Source organism: Hyla sarda, chromosome 6 (genome assembly GCF_029499605.1).
Source record: "Hyla sarda isolate aHylSar1 chromosome 6, aHylSar1.hap1, whole genome shotgun sequence".
NCBI classification, from domain to species: Eukaryota; Metazoa; Chordata; class Amphibia; order Anura; family Hylidae; genus Hyla; species Hyla sarda.
This window is the reverse complement of record NC_079194.1, coordinates 85,052,731-85,067,199: the sequence shown is the minus strand read 5'-3', so window position 1 is coordinate 85,067,199 and position 14,469 is coordinate 85,052,731. Positions and strand designations below refer to the sequence as shown.

General features: G+C 40.8%; 1 protein-coding gene across 2 annotated transcripts in view; it reads left to right on the top strand.

Annotated features, from left to right (window-relative positions):
* The window catches only part of BICD2 (BICD cargo adaptor 2), a 126,290-nt gene that overhangs the window by 103,585 nt on the left and 8,236 nt on the right, over positions 1-14,469 (top strand). For both annotated transcript variants that reach the window (XM_056524351.1, XM_056524350.1), the window contains exons 3-6: positions 1,131-1,283; positions 3,790-4,230; positions 5,754-6,755; positions 7,234-7,385. In XM_056524351.1, the coding sequence (XP_056380326.1) occupies positions 1,131-1,283; positions 3,790-4,230; positions 5,754-6,755; positions 7,234-7,385 (1,748 nt within the window). The remainder of the gene's footprint in view (positions 1-1,130; positions 1,284-3,789; positions 4,231-5,753; positions 6,756-7,233; positions 7,386-14,469) is intronic.

Genomic DNA, 14,469 nt, shown 5'->3' with positions numbered 1-14,469 from the left:
GTAACTGAAGAGCAGGGAATTTACCTATATTCTCTGCAGGATTTATACAACTTTGTATGTGTAAGCTGACAAACTGTAAGCATGTGTAACACCGGTTACCTGCTACTTTTATTATTTATTCCACTGCTCCATTCACTCTCTATGGGACTTCACAACATTGCCAAGTTAGGGGCTTAGCAATGTTTACATGTCCCATGGACAGAGAATGAAGCACTGGACAAGCAGGGGTGCTGCTGCATTTACTTGGGGCCACTAATAATTGAATTGTAACCATGTCCAAAGGATGTCCTTACAATTAAATGCAGGCAGAGGTATCGGGACATCTTTACATTACTTTAGCCTTAAATGGGTCGCGCAATGGATGACTGAAATATCACAAATTTGTTGCATGGCTGCCTTGGTCCCCATTCAAGTCTATCAGAGTGCAACTTTTGTAAGACCCAGACACAGAGGTGAGCTGAATGGTACCTACACACAGCTCCGACACCACACATTTATATGAGAAATTGGCAGATGGAACTGGAAAATAATGTCAGTCCTTTAGGGTCATCTGTGAGTGCAGTCATGCCTTAATGGTCTGACAAAATGTGGTGCTGCTTCACAATATACAAGGTTTGTTATTTTACCTATTATGTTTAGACTGTTAATAGTTATGTGTTTGTGCATATGTAGTACTTTTATTTAGTGTGTACTGATATAAGGATAGATTTTTGTGTACGGCGCTCTGCCCTTACTGCTTACGTGTCATGTAGACATTCCCTGCTTACCTCTCACCTGTGGTCTCCTAATTTAATAGTTGCAGAATCTGTGCTCCATATTTGTTATACAGTCTTTTAGACCCGGAAATTACATGTGAGAGTTCTCACATTTCGAACATTAGTGTATTTCTTACAGAGATGACGGCAGCGGTATCAGGTGATTGATCACAGGCAGCTTTAGTAGAATGATTAGGTCACTGGAAATAGCTTGTGCCAGAGACCCCTAAGATTTATTGTACTGCACAGTGGAACAATACTACTAGCAAACATAATATCCTACAATACAGTCAAACCCTATCCTTGGTCTCTTCATTTTACTCCATGTATGCACTTGTTTATGCTGTATTAAAGAATCTGTACTTTATATTTCAGCTGAATCAGAATGTGGAGGTCCAAAGAGGTCGCCTGCGAGATGACATCAAGGAGTACAAGTTCCGAGAAGCCCGACTACTTCAAGACTACACCGAGCTGGAGGAGGAGAACATCTCTCTGCAGAAGCAAGTTTCAGTTCTTAAGCAAAATCAGGTAGGTTAGTAATATAATATTAGAATTGAGAAAAAGAAAAAAAAAGTTTGTACTTTCAGCTCACCATTTGCCAGAATATAAAGGGAGAAGATGTCCATTTGCAGGGAGCACAGGAAACAAGAGCCAAGCGATATCCTTGGTTGATACAATCCAATGCGAAAAGACGGGTTCCAGCTCCACCAAAAAATTGTTAAAAATAGGTAACTTTAATTCATATCATATTAAAAAAATGATGAAAGGAAGACACACGTAACAAAAAAGTGCACTAGTGAGTTAAAAACCCACGTCCACTGACGCGTTTCGAACAAATATTTTCTTAATCACGGCATGATTAAAGGGATACTCCGGTGCTTACACATCTTATCCCCTATCCAAAGTATAGGGGATAAGATGCCTGATCGCGGGAGTCCCGCAGCTGGGGACGCCCGTGATCTTGCACGCGGCACCTCGATTGTAATCAGTCCACGGAACGTGTTCGCTCCGGCTCTGATTACGGTCGGCCTCCGCCCCCGTGTGATGTCACGCTCCGACCCTCAATGCAAGCCTACAAGAGGGGGCATGACAGCTATCACGCCCCCTCCCCTAGGCTTGCATTGAGGGGCGGCCCTGCGGTTGCCGGTAATCAGTCCCGGAGCGAACACGCTCCGGGGACTGATTACAAATGGGGTGCCGCGTGCATGATCACGGGTGTCCCCAGCTGCGGGACTCCCACGATCAGGCATCTTATCCCCTATCCTTTGGATAGGGGATAAGATGTGTAAGCACCGGAGTACCCCTTTAAGAACCTATTTGTTCGAAACGCGTCGGTGGACGTGGTTTTTAACTCACTAGAGCATTTTTTGGTTGTGTGTGTTTTCCTTTCATCATTTTTTTAATATGATATGAATTAAAGTTACCTATTTTTAACAATTTTTTGGTGGAGCTGGAACTCCTGTCTTTTCGTATTGGATTATAATATTAGAATTCACAGAGATGTCTACAAATATTATGTATTACTATAAAGTTCTAATAAACTTTTTATAGGACATTTTATTGCATGTGGATATTGGTTGTTTTGGGTAGCCTTTGACAAAGGTCAAAGGTTATGGTAACATCTGTGTCAAAGGCTCTGTTCAGGCCTCAGCCACAGATTTTGAGTAAATAACGGGACAAAAAAATGCATTATTTTTTTTGTCACATTAGAATTCTGCAAAAAAGACAGAAACCCGACGGACCCCATTAAAGTTAGTGGGGTCTCTTCGGAACTATTGGTTTCTATAATGCAGCAGACTATATCCGTTCACTTCGCCCTGAACAAAGCCTCTGACATAGATGTGATCTTGGCCAAAGTAACATTTTTTACTAATTTTTTGACCCCCACCAGTCACTAGAACAAAGGAGGAGAACTCTTTGCTGAACGCTGTCTCTATATGCTCTCTGAAGACTTGTTCATAGACGTTCTTCTTTGCTTATCTTCAGTGAGGAAGAAGAGACAGAGACTTGGCACCAGGACCCCCACCGATTAAAACTTATGACATGTTGTGTCAAAAGTAAAAAAACATGACACTTTAAGCCCCATGCACATAGCTGTATAATGGCTTTCAGTTTTACAGAGCTGTAATACAGCACTCCTAGAATACTGTGGGCTTATACTGCACCTCCATATGCCGCTTACTATTATATGTGTGACTGAGGTATGGGGTAAGTATACACTGTCATAAAAGACATTATTTACTGTTAGAGGATAACGTGGATAACCACACCTTTCTGGGTTGTATTGGTACATAGCCATACTATGTCTATCCCACCAGTAAACATCGCTACCCCATCTTTCCCACACTGCATGCTAAAAAAAATAATAATAATACTTTATAACTCCAACTACAGTGTTGGAGTCTTTTAAAACATGGATTAAAGCTTATAAAATGACAAGTACAGACAGCTTTAGGAGCTGGAAGCAGAATAGAAGGAGCATGCTTCTTGGTAACCTGAAGAGACTTGTTTTTAGAAAAATTAGATTACAGACAATTTATTTAGACTAAAACAATTGTTGTGGATTTAGTGGGATATTCATTCCCACGCATTACAATGTAATCTTAGACTGTGGGTTGGAGGGGGGCTTGAAAATAGACATATTAATATTCGCTAGGGCAGTGTATCCCAACCAGTGTGCCTCCAGCTGTTGTAAAATAACAATTCCAAAGGCTTTCCGGGCATGGTGGGAGTTGTAGTTGTAACAGCTGGAGGCACACTGGTTGGGAAACACTGTGCTCGGGCTTGCTGGACATAGCATAACATAGCCACCAATGTTGTCTGCCATTATACTCTTTTGTGTAGACAGCTGATAAATAGGGGTCAGGTGTCAATTTTTGGAAGATGTGAATTTGCATGTAGGAATCAAAAGGTTAATGGCCTGAAATATTTTTAGAAAATTGTATAATAGTTCTATTAAAGTTTATATGTAAATTTAAGTTTTCTAAAAATAAATGAATAAAAAATAAATAAATAATTTGATGGTGTTCTTCAGGTGGAGTTTGAGGGTCTGAAACATGAAATCAAGAGATTGGAGGAAGAGACGGAGTTCCTGAATAGCCAACTTGAAGATGCTATCCGATTGAAAGAGATTTCAGAGAGGCAATTGGAGGAAGCTCTAGAGACCCTGAAGACTGAACGCGAGCAGAAGAACAACCTACGCAAAGAGTTGTCCCATTACATGAACATCAACGACTCCATGTTCAGCAGCCATCTAAACTTCTCCCTTGATGGACTGAAGTTCAGTGATGAAATCACCGAACCCAACAATGATGATGTTGTGAATGGTTTCGAGCACAATGGAGTCATCAAGATGAATGCTGATAACAAAGTGTCCACCCCCAAGAAGAATGATCCGGCACCAAGTCTGGTTTCAGACCTGCTAAGTGAGCTGAACATCTCTGAAATACAGAAACTGAAGCAACAACTGATGCAGGTATAGGCTGTATTTATTACCACTTCTGTAGTACTAAACACAGCCAAAAATGGCTATATATATATATATATATATATATATATATATAATTACTATACAACCACAAATTGTCTGTTCAGGTAACTTCCTGCAGCAAACACTACCCAGAGTTATTTATGTTATTTAAATTCATCGCCTACCTTCTTGCTTTTGGTTACATCACAGATATCAGTGTATATTCTAAGAATCACAAATGTTATCTCTAATAATAGAGGAAGTGGCTAAAAAAAAACTAAATATGAATGCTTTCTCTCAGCAAACCCATATATAACATTACTATACCCTCTTGGTATACCCATATAGCCAATAATCACCCCATGTAGTCTATAGGGTAAGTACTGTAGCCACATATTATATACAAGTAGTGGATCTGCCAGGGCTTGAAGCAAGAAAATTAATTTTCTTCGAAATTTTCCTTTTGGCAATTTAACTTTTGATTAAATTTACTAAGGGCGAAACTAAAATGGAGTAGTCTGACTCAGTAGACAAGCATTATATTTTACTGCTATCAGAAACCTATCTTTTACACTCAGTGGCTGAAGCCACAAATGGATAAGATTGGTAGCTGGATCTGAGGCAGGATATGAGAAATATACAACGTGAGCTTAAAGATGACCTGTCTCTACCCCCGACCTGTGTGTTTTAAAGGGGTACTCCGGCGCTAAGACATCTTATCCCCTTATCCAAAGGATAGGGGATGAGATTCCTGATTGTGGGGGTCCCGCCGCTGGGCACCCCCTTTATCTTGCACGCAGCACCCCATTACAATCAGTCCCCGGAGCGTGTTCGCTCTGGGTCTGATTACTGGCGATCACGGGGCCGGAGCATTGTGACGTCGTGGTCAACACAATACAGAATTCAAAGAAAATGTTACTCCGGTATTATTATATTATAGGGAGTTCAATTATTGACTAAAACAAACATGTCTGGATGCGGATAGATCCCATTTAAGAGTAAAATTTGTCCCAAATATCCTAGTACTGCTAAGTGGGGGACTTAGGGTTAAATTGCAGTTCACTGTGCAGCACATGGTTGAGAGTCGTGCAGTGCAGAGGAAATCGTACCAATGATCAAGTGGTGGCCTATCCTAGAAGTATGCCTTTTCCGACTTAGATGGGCAACCCCTTTAAAGAAGTTATTTAGGATTAGGAAAACATAGTTGCTTTGTTCCAAAAACAGCACCGTACCTGTCTTCAGGTTGTGTGGTATTACAGCTTTGCTCTATTCACTTAAGTCAAACTGAGCTGCAATACCTCACACAACCTGAGAACATGAGTGGCAATGTTTGTTTGTTTTTAATTCTGAATAACTTCTTTAAATTGAATTAAACAAATGTAAACTTCATATTTCCAGAATACACTGCACTCTATAAAACAGGACATTAAAATCTGTAGTTTGACTAGATTAGTTCATTGCTTTGTATCTTTGTATTGTATTTGTCTGTTTATTGATGCTTTATTTTATTTTTCCTCAAAACTTTCCAGATGGAAAGAGAAAAGGTTGGTCTGTTGTCTACTCTCCAGGAATCTCAGAAACAGCTGGAGAACACTAAAGGTGTCCTCTCCGAGCAGAACGACAAGGTCAGCAGGCTCACTGAAAACCTAAATGCCATGAAGAAACTTCATGCCTCCAAGGAACGCCAGTCTTCTCTAGACAATGAGAAGGAGAGGGATAGTAACGAAGATGGGGATTATTATGAGGTTGACATTAATGGTCCGGAGATTTTAGAATGCAAGTATAAGGTAGCCTCGGCAGAAATACATGATCTCAAAGAAGAACTGAAGAACGTGAAGTCCAAGTATGAGGAATGTGAGGGCAAATATGAGGAGGACAAGAACAGATTTGAGAGTGAAACACAAGCCATGGCAGAAAAGATCGCCTTGCTGGAGAAGACCACGCGGCAAGACCGAGACCAAGTTTTCAGACTTGAGAAAGAACTCAAGAAAGTGAGTGACGTGGCTGGAGAGACACAAGGAAGCCTCACTGTGGCTCAGGATGAGCTGGTTACCTTCAGTGAAGAGTTGGCCAATCTGTACCACCATGTATGTATGTGCAACAATGAAACACCCAACAGGGTCATGCTGGATTATTACAAGGAAGGAAAAGGGGGACGAAACAGTCCTGAAGGTAAAGGTCGTAGGTCACCAATTCTACTTTCTAAGGGTTTATTGAACAATGAAAATGGCCATAGTGACTCTGGATCTCCTGTATCTCCAATTCCGTCACCTGTTTCTGATCCTAGAAAAGAGCCCATGAACATTTATAATCTCATAGCTATAATCCGTGATCAGATCAAGCATTTACAGGCTGCAGTGGACAGGACCACAGAGCTTTCCCGACAGCAGGTAGCCAGCCAAGAGCTTGGACCAGCCACCGATAAAGACAAAGAAGCGCTCATGGAAGACATCCTGAAGCTGAAGTCTCTATTGAGCACTAAGAGGGAACAGATTGCTACACTGAGAACGGTGCTTAAAGCCAACAAACAAGTGAGTCTCGATTTGATATGGAGCTTAAGCAATTATTTTTTCAATTATAATTTATTTATTGCGTGATACGCTCAGAGGAAAGTAGGTTAGGTCTCATTATTTCGGAAGGGGGAAATGTATTTGCAATTAATCTCTGGAGCAGCTGAATCCTCAACCATTTTGTTAGATTGAATGGACAAATCTTATTCTATTTCTTATTCGATCTTATCTTTGCTTAAAGAAACGTGTCCTGCTTTGGTGCTTCAAATGAATAAGTGATTTTCCATATTAAGAATGTTTTGTGGTTAATTTAATACTGTAATATTCTCCTGTCAGTCTGTGGTACATCAGAATTAATTGCCTTTACATTGACAGGTATAACAATAATGTAGCTCTACAAGAGGAATCAAGTTCTAAATTATATTACTCATCCCTAGAAAATAATTTGGTTACAAAGATAACATTCAGCATCATGAGGTCTAATCTTTTCCATCTTCAGACTGCAGAGGTCGCTCTTGCCAACTTGAAGAGCAAGTATGAGAATGAGAAAGCCATGGTGACTGAGACCATGATGAAACTGCGCAATGAGCTGAAGGCGCTCAAGGAAGATGCTGCTACATTCTCCTCCCTCAGAGCCATGTTTGCCACAAGGTATGTAGACATGACTGCATAGAAATCACTTAATTTAAGGGATTGTTCACCTTGTACGATCCCTTTGCTGTAAAAAGTCCTCAAGCAACTGGATGATCACAATGGGGGAGATTTATCAAATCCTGTGTAGAGGAAGAGTGGTACAGTTGCCCATAGCAACCAATCGGCTTGCTTCTTTCATTTTTAAAGAGGCCTGTGAAAAATGAAAAAAGCAATCTGATTGGCTGCTATGGGCAACTGCACCACTCTTCCTCTACACAGGTGTTGTTAAATCTCCCCCATGTGTCTTGCTGCTAGGACCCCAATGATCGGCTAGGGGGAACCACGTAGCAGTATAGAGAATTACACAGTCCTTAAAGAAAAAGGAAAAAAAAAAATACACCCTACGTAGACAAGAGATGATATCCACTCATATACATAATGTAAATGAGCTAGGAGCAAGAGGTTTGATAAATATAAAACCTTCTAATATTTTATGTATCCATTCTAGGCAGTTCAGTGAGCTAAATCATATTCACAGAGTATTGCAGCATATTGCTATATCCTATGTACACAGGAAGGCCACAATGTTTCTGCTAGTCTTGTCAATGATTGAAGGGGCTTTCCTGAAGTTTTTTTATAGCTTATCTTCAGGACAAGTCATTCATTTTAAATCAAAGGGGTGCCAACACTCTGTACCCCCCGATGATCAGCTTTTTTCCAGAGATGTGGTGCTCGGATGTATAGAGGACACAGCGGGAAGCGTGCACCTTTATAAATTGTGTAGTGGCCAAGGTGGGTAACTGCAGTGCATCTCCCATTGAAATGAATGGGAGCTAAGCTGCAGTACCTCTACGTGGCCACTACAAAATGTACGGCGCTGTCTGCTTCTGGCTCCGATCACTGTGTGTTGTGTGTCATCAATAAAAAAAAAGTCTTGGACGACCCCTTTTAAGCCAAGAAGTAATAGCATACGTTAACTGGATGGCCTTTCCATTGCTTTGTGTTATGCTCTTTTTGACACAGCAGTTTCTATGGTGTCTAAGTTTGCACATAGACAAGAGTTTGAACTTATTTAAGCCTTGCATTCATCCATGTAAAGTATAAATACTTTGAAGCTTGTGAAGCAGGTACATGTGTTGCATTGATTGTCTGATTTGGGGTCGGGAGTCTTTTATGGTGACATCTGACTGAAACCCAAAATGCTGCCAAGGTTGTGAAGCCCCAGAAAACAATTCACAATATGTGGCACAGGTTAGTGCTAGGCAGGAGTCAGGTGTCTTGTATTCCACATGAAGGGAACAACACTTTCTCTTTAATTATGGCATTCTTATAATCTCAGTTGTTACTATTGTATTTCATTCACTTTGATCTTGACACAGTAGTTGTAATTATAAATAACGTTGATAAATTCTTTGGAGAAAAATCTCATAGACCTAAGTAAGCTAGGTTTAAGAGGGTTAAGCTGACCATACATTTTAGATAGTCATCTCTGCAGCAGTCTATCTCTCAGGGAACAAAGGCATCTGGCATGTGGAAGTCCAACATGTCTGATCATTCTCTCCCTTGACATCTACTGATGGGGGAGAGTTGGGAGACCCCCATACACATTAGATGTTAGGCCGATACTACCAAAAATGTCCCTGTCATTTAGGACAACTTTTGACTTATCACAGGTCAGGAAATTGGTCAGTCTAGTTCTCAGTTTTGAGACCCCCATGATCATAAGGGGTTATGAACTTTACTCCCCTACAATCTTCTTCCAGTTGCACTATATGGTCTCCATAGACTTATAATGGAGCCCGTCTATTACAACTGGATTGAGATTCAGAGCATAACCATGCATTTCCCCGCTTGTTCTAATGATTGGTGGGGGTCTTAGCACTGAGAACCCGACTGATCAAAACTTTTGACATGTCTCTTTGAAATCTCAAAGGTTTCAGACATTTGAACTAGCTCATCCACCTGTCACTTTTCAGTTCATAGGATAGCACTTATACTGGTAAGTAGGAGGCGTAGTTGATGTATTATACTTGTAGAGTGATGTGTGGACTTTACATTCCATAGACTTATTTTAAAACATACTTTGGTTTTATTTTGCACCATTTTAAGATCTTAAAGGGGTTATCCAGGAAAAAACTTTTTTTATATCAACTGGCTCCAGAAAGTTAAACAGATTTGTAAATTACTTCTATTAAAAAATCTTAATCCTTCCAATAATTATCAGCTGCTGAAGTTGAGTTGTTCTTTTCTGTTTGGCAACAGTGCTCTCTGCTGACTTCTCTGCTTGTCTCGGGAACTGCACAGGGTAGAAGAGGTTTGCTATGGGGATTTGCTTCTACTTTGGACAGTTCCCAAGACAGATATCATCAGAGAGAACTTAGACAGAAAAGAACAACTCAACTTCAGCAGCTCATAAGTACTAAAAGGATTAAGATTTTTTAATAAAAGTAATTTACAAATCTGTTTAACTTTTTGGAGCCAGTTGATATATATATATAACCCCTTTAACTCTTCCCTTGTAATGTCATTTACATTTTAAAGTAGAATTCCGAGGTTAGGCAGTGCTATCCTTTTCAATTGATTTTTAACATATATTTTTTTCACTCGCCAACTTTCAGAAGATTAGAGCTTTCCAGTTAGGTATTCTGTATAAATTATTTATTAGCACCCACTCCCTTACCACTACCCCTGTTATATGACCTCAGGGATCTGCACTTACATTCCAGCTGTTCCATGAAAGGGTGATTTGTATTTTATCCATCATAACAACTTATTTTGGTAACTTCAAATGTCAGTGCATACCCCAGGGTGTCTGTTCCCTTCACATGTGGCTAAAAACCTAGAAATAAATGATAAAAGAGAAGAGATGAAAATAAATCCAGCCCTGTAGTTTGTGAGTCTGCACAATTCCCCAAATGCTTCCAGATGTAATAATAGGTGCACACCTTTAATTTGGCGCACCTTTCGCAATCCATCCACCATCAGAATGAAATCTACACCATAATTTATGCCAATTTCTGGCATAAATTTTGGTAAACCTGCTGAGCTGAGGGAGGCCACATCCCCTCCCTTTAAGTCTTGCCTAATTTTCTGCAGTAATAAGCTCAGTGTTAAAAGATTAGAACAAAAGTCCCTAATTTTTCAGCAAAAATGTGTGACAATTGTAAACTAGTTTCCTCTTTATGTTTATTTTCTCTTGATCCCTGGCTGTCATTTTTAGCCAAGGAGAGTAATCCTTAGTGTTCGTGGTCTCCTATTGTAGTCAGTGGGGGGAGAACTCCTGCTGCTTTACATAGGTTAGGAGACAAGGAAGCTGTAAAAATGGCTGCTCTCCTGGGACACTTGTAGGAATAAAATTCTTTATATTTTGACAGTTTCAATTAGAAATAAGAAGAAATTAAAAGGGAAAGGAGGAAATTAAGGAAGGATTCTTCTTTTCAACATTCACGTCTTATTTTAAAGGTTTAGGCTTAGTTCACATGACCGCTGATCAACATCACTTTCAGGGTCCGTTCAGTGCCAAATGGACTCTTTGCACAAGAGACACCACAGGGAGCCGACAGATCGCATTGACTTTAATATGTTCCGCCGGATGTTATTTTACGGGAGTTCACCCTTAACTCCCGTCTTTTCACGGTGGAGCTTAGCGGTGATGTGAATGAGCCCTTATTCCCGTGTCAGATATGTCATAATTCTGAGCCAAAGCGTAAAAGTTCTGTATTGGAATTATGTATAAATTTCATGAAGATTATCAGCAGTTTTATATTATGATGAAGGAGCCCCCTCCTATACGTGTCACACTGATCTGAATGAGGTTTCTGCGTTTGTGTCTAATTTATCATTGGATTGGATTTGGGAATATTTCAGCAGGTGCATTGGTATAATTTGAGAGTGTGCAGAATGCTGATCACATCCCTTCCTGCCCGATGCCATTAATCACACAAAAAAGCTAAACTAAAGTAGTTTTAAGTCCCGAGCCCATCTGCGCTGATCATTCCTGTGCAGAACATTCACCAGTCAGATGTGATCACAGGTTATATATAGGCCGAATGCTGGAAGAATTTACAGCAGGCTGATCCTTCCCTATAAAACCTTCACAAATAATTGATGGCCCTTTTTATAACTCTTTATAGCTGCTGCTCATGCACAGTGCAGCGGTCATATCATATCCATTACAGTGTTCTGTAAGGCAGTATTATCTGTAAACCTTCTGTGGCCAGGACACACAGCAGTATCAGCCCATTTATGCTTAGGCTCCATGGCTGTAACACAATTCGTATTTAAATTGGGGCATGAACTTCCACTTGCATTGGATGACTTACATTAATGTTCCCCAACCCGTTTCTCTTGAGCTGTTTGCAAACCTTTAACAACAGCCTTTGGCTGCCAGGCCATGATAGGAGTTGTAGTTTTGTAACAGCTAAAGAGCCACAGATTGGGGAACACTTACATTATTCCATATTAAAAAGAAAGTTAGAATTGACCTTGTAAAGCAGAGATGGGAGGTTACTGCAACTATCTTTCCTTTGGGAAGCATTGCAGCTGCCAATGATTTTTTCATGAAAATAACAAACTTTACTATGTATCTTAATTAGTCATAGCAACATAGGTCAAATTAAAGGGGTACACCAGCTATGTAAAATCCCTATCTGCAGGACCTCCAGAATGGGGCCCACCTTTTACAATGCAGCACTCCGATACCCACCTTCCAAGATGAACTGGTTTCAGGATTGACTGCCTTCCCTACCAATCACCAGCCGCAGAAATGTCCCGCCTCAGCCGTGATTGCAGATTGGGCTGTCACTCCTGAGAGTAGTTCGCCTTGGAAGTTGGGGGCCAGGGTGCTCCGAGGTAAATGGCAATGTTGCATGGTCTGTAACAACTTGCACAGCCGCACGGTTTGGATTTTATATTTTGGTGGAGGCACATATTATACCAGTACACCGGCTTCTTAAACAAACACTGTGCCTTAATTCTTCTAAATTTCAATAACACTTTTTTAAAAGTTAACATATGCATTTATTTCAGAAATGTTTCTGCCTTGAATTACTTATGTAGTTCAAGGCATCCTTTTTTTTTATTTTTTTATTTAGGCAGGATCTGAATAAGTTCATGCCATTGCAGTTCAGGGGTCATGATACTGGATGTCTGTGCACCTGTAAAGACTGGTGACCCTTCTGTAGAGGCACATGTAGCACATATAGATGACTGACAGCACCAAATTATACAAAACTTTATCTCATATGGAAATCATCACTGCAGAAAGATTTGTTCTCCATTTAAAGGGGTTCTCCGATGCTTACACATCTTATCCCCTATCCAAAGGATAGGGGATAAGATGCCTGATTGCGGGAGTCCCGCCGCTGGGGACGCCCGTGATCGTGCACGCTCCGCCCCTCAATGCAAGCCTACGGGAGGGGGCGTGATAGCTGTCACGCCCCCTCCCGTAGGCTTGCATTGAGGGGCGGAGCGTGACGTCACACGGGGGCGGAGGCATGACGTCACACCCGCCGGCTTGGTGGTAGCCTGTAATCAGACCCGGAGCGAACACGCTCCGGGGATTGATTACAAACGGGATGCCGCGTGCATGATCACGGGTGTCTCCAGCGGCGGGACTCCCGCGATCAGGCATCTTATCCCCTATCCTTTGGATAGGACATAAGATGTATAAGCACCGGAGAACCCCTTTAAATTCCATGGTGTGATCTGCTATGCTGAACATTGTATCTAATCTACAGGCATCTTGTTATAGAGCAGGAGGAGCAGAGAAGAATAAGATCTAATTTTGTGGGAAAAGATTCAATAATCAGAATTTTGGGCTTAGGAGTCCAGTGGGTGGTCCTAATTGTGTAAGTGTACACACGTATGACTGTCACTGGTAACGACCCCCCACTGGACTCCTAAGCCCAGAATGAGCATAAAAATAGAAATAATTAGAATGAATTTATACTAAATCTTTTCGAACAAAATGATATATTAATCTACTCAATTCCTTCTGCTCTATAACATGCAGTTTGTAGACATTTTATAGATAGTTTTATGTGAACTACAACTCCATCATGCTGAAAACATGTAGGTTATTTCCTCCCTGTCAGCCAGCTAGTGAACATCCCCAACTACATGAATTATTTCTCAGTCTGACTGTAAAATAGTAAGAGGGCCATTCATATGTAATGTAATATTTAAAGAAGAGGAGTTCTGTTGCCTGATATAAGTGCAGCAATTAGACTGCTGCCATCCCGTACCATAGAGACTGAAGGCTTCCTGAGGCAGCTCAGGCACAAAGGGATTTATTAATCCATGAAAGCAGCTCCCAGGGGGCGCTACAGAGTAATTTTATGTATGCTGGTCTGGAATACATAGTATAAATAGAAGGGGGGTCACCTGGGAATGTCAAATTTAGGTATCTAGTTACTGCAAGGTGGAAACTTAGTTCTGTTACAGAGATTGGAATAATTGTAATTTCTTGTACATATCCTTGCATTACAGCTTTTAATCTTTCATTCATTTTGTAGAGTTATAGCAGTGTTTCCTAACCAGGGTGCCTCCAGCTATTGCAATACTACAACTCCCAGCATGCCCGAATGACAAAAGCCAAAGGATGATTTTTTAGACCTTCATGGAAGGTACATGCTGGGAGTTGTAGTCGTGCAGCGGGGCCAGGTGGAAAGCTTGTCACCCTCCCCCACTGCAGGACTACAATTCCCATGGAAGTCTTCATGGAAGTCTGAGTGGTTGATATCTGAGAAGAATTATGGCATAGTGAGTGTAACAGAGACTTGGTTAGACAATAGCTGTGACTGGGCGGTCAACATACAATGTTATAGTCTATTCAGGAAGGATCGGACAGAACAGAAAGGGGGAGGAGTTTGTCTTTATGTAAAGTCCAGTTTGAAGGCCGCACTGCGGGAGGATATACAGGAGGGAAACGATAATGTGGGGTCATTACGGGTAGAAATATATGGAGATAAAATATAAAAATTCTTATAGAGGTTTACTATAAGCCACCAAACATAATGGAAGATGCAGAAGATCAATTACTGAGGCAAATAAACAAGGCAGCAAATCAGAATGAGGTGATAATAATGGGGGACTTTAACTA